At 42.2% G+C, this 8101-nt stretch overlaps 1 protein-coding gene across 1 annotated transcript in view; it reads left to right on the forward strand.

Moving 5' to 3' along the window:
* Window positions 1–8101, forward strand: part of RCOR1 (REST corepressor 1) — a 162099-nt gene that overhangs the window by 145660 nt on the left and 8338 nt on the right. The window contains 2 exon segments of the mRNA XM_012811080.2: window positions 7709–7814; window positions 8039–8065. Coding sequence (XP_012666534.1) covers window positions 7709–7814; window positions 8039–8065 — 133 coding nt within the window.

Raw genomic sequence — 8101 nt, forward strand, 5'->3', positions numbered from 1 at the left:
AGTCTCACTCTGTTGCTGAGGCTGGTCTCAAATTCCTGGCCTCAAGTACTCTTTCTGCTTCAGCTTCCCAAAGTTCTGGGATTATAGGATGAGCCACTACACCTGGCCCTCTGTACTTGTCTTCTATTGCACTTAGCATAATGTCCTCAAAGTTCATCCATGTCGTAGTATGTGAAAGCATTTTCTTCTTTTATAAAGCTGAATAGTATTCCACTGTATGAACGCATCACATTTTGTTTATCCATTCTTCTGTCAATGGGCATTTGGGTTGCTTCCACCTCTTGGCTTTGTGAATAGTACGGCTATGAACATGGATGTGCAAATACCTCTTCAAGATCCTATTTCCAGTTTGGGGGGTATTAAGTGGGACTGTCATATCATAGTTCTATTTTTAACTTTTTGAGAAACCAACATACTCTTTTCCATAGTTATTACATCATTTTACAATCCCACAGCAGCATGCAAGAGTTCCAATTTCAAAGTGTTGTGTTTTTATCTTGCATTTGTTTGACGACTAATGATGTTGAGTACTTGTTCACATTTCTTGTTCATTTAGATCTCCATTTTTATAAGGTGTCTGTTCTGGTCTTTTGTCAATTTTCCTAATAGCTTGTCTAGATGAGTTCTTTATACATTCTAGATATGAGCTCTTTATTGGTTATATTTGTTCCAAATATCTTCTCCTACTTACTCTATGATTTCCTGACTTGGGATCACCAGGCTTTCCATTGGCCATGGGGGGAGGGCCCAGAAGGCTAGGTGGTCCGACGGGACTCCCATCTTCCTCATCTCCAGTCTCTTCCCTCTCCGATAATAGGGGCTGCTGCGGTGGCGGCGGTAAGTGGTGCTGATTCTGCTTCTTTAGTTTTGGCATCGCGGCTGAGGCAATGGCTGCAGCGGGAATTGGAGGGCAGTGAGGAAGGGGCACGCTGGGATTCCCTTGACTTCTAATAAAATACTTTCCCAAGCTCATGAAGATACTTTCTCATATTATCTTAGAAATGTTGTTTGTCTTTTACATTTGATCTTCAGTACTCCGAGAAGAGGTTTTCTATATATGTTGTTATGTGTAGGGTTAATAGTCATTGGTTTTTGTTTTTGTTTTTTTTTAATATGGGAATCTCTTTGACCAAGTATTATTAATAGTTATGCTGCCATGCAGTGGCCTTTGTTTTAAATCTCAGGTCTGTATGTATATGGGTCTGGTGTGAAGTTCTCTGATCTTTTGGTTTGTTTGTCCATCCTTCACAAATATGTACTATCCTAGTAATTCTGCAAGAGTTTTGATTAGGATTTACTGTATCTGTAGATCAAAATAGATGTTGAGTCTGTTAATCCTTCTGATCACTGAATGTGATACAACCTTCTGTTTACATAGTTCTTTAATTTCTCTCAAAGTTTTTTATTCTTTTCTGTATATAAGATTTACATATCCTGTACGAGTTAGAGTTAGCTGTTCTTATATAAATGGTACTTTCTTTGGCGTTCTTATAAAGGATACTGTTTTTTTTGTCGAGACAGAATTCTACCCTATGCCCAGAACAGAGTGCAATGGTGTCCTATCTTACTGCAGTCTCAGACTCAGGCTGTGGGTGTCAGCCTACAAAGCCACTGGGATTACAGGTGCTCGCTGTGGCACCCGGCTGGGTTTTTTCAATTTTTTTCATGAGTCGGCGTCTCATTCTCGATCAGACAAACCCCAAACTCCTGAGCTCAAGCAGTCTCAAGCAGTCCTCCCGCCTCAGCCTCCCACAGTGCTGGGATTACAGGCGTGAGCCACTGCACCGGCAGAATACTGTTTTTTACATTCTTCTGTAATTATTTGTGCCTGCTTTAAAAGGCTCATTACTTTAATCTGGTTGCATAGTACATTTAAATTAAAAATTCAACCTAGTAATCTAGTACTTTTATTATTTCATTCTCATCCATCTTCCCTTTCTTCTTCTCCCCTATCTCTCTTTATAGAATTCATTTCCAGAAAACTGTCTGTGGCTGGGTGTCCGTAGTTCAGTGGTTAGGGAGCTGGCCACATGCTCTGCGGCTGGTGGGTTCAAACCCGGCCTGGACCTGCTAACAAAAAAAATAGCTGGGCGTTACAACGGGTGCCTATAGGCCTAGCTACTAGGGAGGCTGAGGCAAGAGTATTGCTTGAACCCAAGGTTTGAGGTTGATGTGAACTATGATACCACAGCACTCTACTGAGGGTGACAATATGAGACTTTGTTTCAATAGAAAAGAAAAAAAGAGAGAAAACCATCAGCAATTTATGGATTAACAGTTTATTTTTGGTATTTTTGCTGCTTTTGATTTATTAATCTTGATAGTTCCCTTGAAGGTTAAATGGCAGGCCAGCTGTCATTTCGCAGATGAAAAGAGTGTGGTGTATGGCCCCATCTTTTTCTGGTTTAGGGAGGCGGCACCGACCAGGACCAAGCAAGCCCCTTGGAATCAGATGATCAGCTTCTTGTCTTGGTTGCTAGCACAGCTGCGCTCTAATCTTAGGAGAATCACTTTATCTCTCTGGGCCTCTTTTCAAATGAGGAGGTTAATCCTTGCCTGCCTGATCTCACAGGATATATCTGGGATGCTGTGTGAGAGAACATTTTAAGCTCCTTTCACACTGGAAGAACTCTCTCTGATTAGAGCTGTAAGCTCTTTTCTGCATTTTCATGTCCCTCTACAAGGACGCTCATTTCCCTTTCTACTGAATGAGTTCCTAGTGGTTGCTGTTTGATATTAAACATGGCTAAGTAAAGAAAAAAAGGCCTTCCTCTTCCATATTGCTATCACTGGTTCTGTAGTATGAGAGAGAAAAGAGTCTTTGGTTCTCAGAGCCAGGTCTGAGCAGGAATTTTTTTAACTTTTAGCTCATAATTTTTGGGGGGGGGGGCTGCATTTCTCCTGCATTTCACCAAGGAGAAAATAGGTTAATAGGTTGTTAGCTTTCCACTGCCATTCTGGGCTACAGTGGAGTAACAGTTTCATCATCAAATAACACTTGTAGATTCAAAGTGGCAGTCAGTCCACAAGGTCCCACTGTTCAGGATGTCCCCATGTTTGGTAGCATATCAAGGATACCTTCACCTGAAAATAACAGGAAACCTGACTAACAGCTGTTGTTAACAACAGCTTAAATAATTAGAAATTTATTTTTCTCAGATAGCAAAAAGTCCCAGTGTCAGTAGTTGCTAATATTAGTTCATCTGTTCAGTGATGCTCTCAGGGACCCAGGTGCTTCCAGATTTTCTCTTCTGCTATTGTTAGCTTATTGACTTTTTGCCTTACTTGTTGCCTTAGTTAGAAGCTATAGAAGCCATTTTGAAACCCTTACATCCACATTCAGGGTAGAAAGAAGAGAAGATGGAGGTAGAGCTAACCTATTTTTTCCTTCTAGCAGAAAAAGCAAAAACCTCACCAGAAACTCCTTAGCAGATAGACTTCTGCTTGCCGGTGTTTTGCATACTGCTCCTATCAGCTCCAAGGAATGTCATTAGCCTCTGTGGAAGATGGAGGGGGTTGGGTGTGTCTGTGTCTGTTATATTAGCCAGATGAACTCCTGCTTTTTAGGTCTTTCTCTGAGTGGAGAACAGAATGGTCTGACATTAGTCATAGTGGTCTGACACTTATGCACACAATAAAGTGGGGAAAAAGTTGTGTTCCACTGGATGGGCTAGATAGGGTACCAACCCTCAAAGTTTGCTTTTGTCTTTGATTTTTTTTAAATGCTAATTACCTTTGTATCCTCTTGATTATCCAGCTTACTGCCACTTGTTTTCTTTCCTGTCCTTTTCTGATTAATAAACTAGATATTTCTGATGTGAAAAGTACATTTAATCTCTATGCTACCTTATTGATTTTCAACAGAAAATGCATTTGCTAAACATATTGATCTCCTTGTTAAATGTCTGTTACTTAAGCACAGTGAGAAATATACCCAGCTTTGTGCCACCTGAACAATGAGCTGGAGTAAAGAGAGCAGCCCATTCAACTGGAATACTAAGGGACATGTAATATTCTAGGCCCTGACTTTTCCTAATAAAACAAACACTGGGTACAAACAACTAGGTTACAATGTTTGCATTTGTTAGGTAGCATCCCTCTTGTAGTTGTGTCCCATACCCAAAAGGTATGCCGTATACCCTTAGATTGTGCCCAGTAAGTGGGAGCACACCACTCCCTCTCCCCACTCCCTCCCCCCATTGGAAGTTTCTATGTTCAGTAAACATAATCTAAGTACTTTGCATTATTTCACCTTTTTTTGGTAACTGAAAGAGCACTGGGCACAAGTATAAGATTGTGTTGTCCAGAATCGGAGCTAGCCACATGTGGTTATTTAAATTTAAGTCATAAACTACTGAGGGTGGGGGTCAGGATATGAAAACAAACTTGATATCTACTAAATAAGGAGAGATTGATTACAGTTGAAAAAATTAAAAAGTGAATCCTTCACTCACATAAGCTTCATTTTAAGCACTTATTTAGTTTTTTTGAGACAGACCCTCAAGCTGTCTCCCTGGGTAGAGTGCTGTGGCATCACAGCTCATAGCAACCTCCAACTCCTGGGCTTCAGCGATTCTCTTGCCTCAGCCTCCCAAGTAGCTGGGACTACAGGCACCCACCACAACACTCAGCTATTTTTTGGTTGTAGTTGTCGTTGTTTGGCAGGCCCAGGCTGGATTCGAACCCACCAGCTGTGGTGTATGTGGCTGGCACCTTAGTCTCTTGACTACAGGCGCCGAGCTCATTTTAAGCATTTAATAGGAACGTGTGGTTAGTGGCTATCACATGGGCCAGAACAGCTTAAGACAGTTCCTGTTATCACAGAGAGTTCTTTGAACACTGCTGGTCTGAGAGTTTTGCATCACTTTCCCAAGAATTCAATTTCAAGTAAGGTTTTTTTTTTTTATAAATTTTATTTTATATACAAAGAGTATGCATTCTTTCTTTCATTGAGTGGGTCCCTGGGTAGTCAAGGAAGATCACTTTCTCTAATCTAAGGAAACCAAAGTTCTTCATGTACTGACAGAAACACTGGCGGCACATAATAAGGCCATGTTTCTGGATCAGACTGCCAATTTGAACAAACACGACAAAGGCAAGAACTGTAGCTGAACTTTTTTTTTTTTTTTAGGGACTTTGTCGCCCTTTGTCGCCCTCAGTAGAGTGTGGTGGCATCATAGCTCACAGCAACCTCAAACTCTTGGGCTTAAGCGATTCTCTTACCCTACCAAGTAGCTGGGACTATAGGCACCCACCACAATGCCCAGCTATTTTTTGGTTGTAGTTGTCATTATTGTTTAGCAGGCCCAGGCTGGATTCAAACCTGCCAGCTCCAGTGTATGTAGCTGGCACTGAGCTATAGGCACCAAGCCCCTAGCTGAACTTTCACAGGTGGCTCAAGTAGAGCTACAGTGGACCCATATTGCTTTCAGGAGTGCAATGAGGCAAAAAGCCAAGTAAAGTTATAATACCAATTTGTTTTCTTCTCATTCAACACAAAGTAAATTAAAACAAATTCTAATAAATCAAGATCCCCATCTGTTGTAGTGTAGGATAAGTTTTGTGCACATTTCCTGAGTTTTCTTTTGAAAGATAGGCCAGGCACGGTGGCTAACACCTATCTTCTTAGTACTCTGGGGGGCCAAGGCAGGTGGATTGCTTAAGCTCAGGAGTTTGAGACCAGCTTAAGCAAGAGTGAGACCCTATCTCTACTACAAATAGAAAAACTTGGGCTCGGTGCCTGTGGCTCAAGTGACTGAGGCGCCAGCCACATACACCTAGGGTGGCGGGTTCGAATCCAGCCTGGGCCCGCCAAACAACAATGATGGCTGCAACCAAAAAATCGCCAGGCATTGTGGCGGGGGCACCTGTGGTCCCAGCTACTTGGGAGGCTGAGGCAAGAGACTCGCTTGAGCCCAGGAGTTGGAGGTTGCTGTGAGCTGTGATGCCATAGCACTCTACCCAGGGGGATAGCTTGAGACTCTGTCTCAAAAAAAAAAAAAAAATAGAAAAACTTAGCCAGACACTGTGACAGGCCCCTATAGTTCCAGCAACTGGGGAAGCTGGGGCAAACCCAGGAGATTGAGGTTGCTGTGAACTATGAAGCTACAGCACTCTACCCAGGGTGACAGAGTAAGATGCTGTCTCAAGAAAGAAAGCGCAAGAAAAATTTGGAGTGGGCTCTCTTTTTTGACAGACTCTGAGGCACTCACTAATGGCAAGCAGGGTCAGAGTCCTTACAGTGCTGGTCTCATTTACTTGGTCCCTGTTTCCACAGTAAAGAAAATTGTTCCTATATATCTTCCCCCTTTTTTAAGCCTTTTAGGAAAAATAAAACATAGAAGGGAAAGGTAAGTGAAACTGAAATTCTGTAAAATGTAAACACTTAATGAAAATGGAATTTCAAATAAACATCTTTTAAAAAGAAGAGAGAATCAAAGCCAGACATGGTGGCTCATGCTTATAATCCTAACTCTCTGGAAGGCCAAGGTGGATAGATCCCTTGAGCTCAGGAATTTGAGACCAGCCTGAGCAAGATTAAGACCTCATCTCCAAAAATAGCTAAGTATTGTGACAGGCAATGGGAGGCTGAGGCAGGAGGATCACTTGAGCCCAAGAGTTTGAGGTCACTGTGAGCTATGATGCCACAGCACTCTAGTGATTGAGGATGACAAAGTGAAACTCTCTCAAAAAAAGAAGATGATAGAATCGTTAAAGATGTTAGGGCAGCATGTCAGCGTTCCTTCTCTACCCCTCACTGTCTCCACTACTCTTCCAGCCCCTCTCTACCTCTTAGGTTTGCCTTGTCTTCATTTAGAAGAAGTAGTAAGGTTTTTCCTTTGGGGGAGCATCTTCTACTTGTGTGAATGTCTTGGATATTTTACTTGGGAAAGTAAGCCTAATTTTGCCCTTGGTTTCTTCTTTGTTGAGTATTCAAAGACAAAAAATGGTAGAGAAGTTTTCCAAGTGCTTAATCACAGTGATGCCTCTCAACTTCATGAGAACCTTTTTCATTCCAGATCTTCAGGGAATACAGAAAAGCAGCTTTGGATTGATTGGTTGGCTGATATTGTTTGTGTCTGTTTTGATTGGGGAAAGGCAGTGAAAGATTAGGTACACTGGGTCAAAGCAATAATGTGCCAAAAGCTAATTTGTAAGAAAATGAGAGGTTATAGATCATCAAAGTTTTGTTCATGGAAAACTAGCTGACATTTTTATTCCTTTTTTCCTCATTAAAGAAATCTGCACTTGCACTCTTCAGGCCTGTATGGAGTTGATACTGCACCTGGATGGCACGGTGCCCCACGCGCCTAGGTCTGCTGCTGCAGCTTTGCTGAGAAGCCCACACCTCTCCAGCCTGTGCTGCAGCTGCTCTGTGACTTTATCTTGAATCTGTGTGATCAAATGGTAGATGAGGGTTTTGCTGCTCAGGTTTCTATTAGAAACTAAAGGACCAGGATTATATACTCACTTAGGAGCCTTTTTACAACCATCCTCTCCTTGGTTGTCCCTTTTCTGTAGCTCTTAGCAAGCAAATTAAGGAATCTAAGGTGCTCTCTAAAGACACTGTAGGGATTTCAAATTTTGGCTACATCAGAGGTCAGGAACTTCCTCTCTCGGTTGCTTGTTTGTTTAGTTTTTATAGTTATGTTTTTATAACTTCATAAAAGTTTTTATTTTAAAATAAAAATCATTCCCCTCCCCCCAGATTCAGAATATTAAACAGACGAACAGTGCTCTCAAAGAAAAACTTGATGGTGGAATAGAACCGTATCGACTTCCAGAGGTAGGATTATGTTAACATCATCTCAGAAGTCAAACCCAAGTGATAACTTCATTTAAGAATTTTGTATCTGGGCTTGGCGCTGGTGGCTCAAGTGGCTAAGGCACCAGCCACATACACCTAAGGTGGTGGGTTCGAACCCAGCCCAGGCCTGCCAAACAACAATGATGGCTGCAACCAAAAAATAGCCAGGCATTGTGGCGGGTACCTGTAGTCCCAGCTCCTTGGGAGGCTGAGGCAGGGGACTCACTTGAGCCCAGGAGTTGGAGGTTGCTGTGAGCTGTGATGTCACGGCCCTCTACCTAGGAGGACAGCTTG

The sequence above is a fragment of the Otolemur garnettii genome, unplaced genomic scaffold, assembly GCF_000181295.1.
Source record: "Otolemur garnettii isolate 467f Iridium unplaced genomic scaffold, OtoGar3 scaffold00149, whole genome shotgun sequence".
Lineage (NCBI taxonomy): Eukaryota > Metazoa > Chordata > Mammalia > Primates > Galagidae > Otolemur > Otolemur garnettii.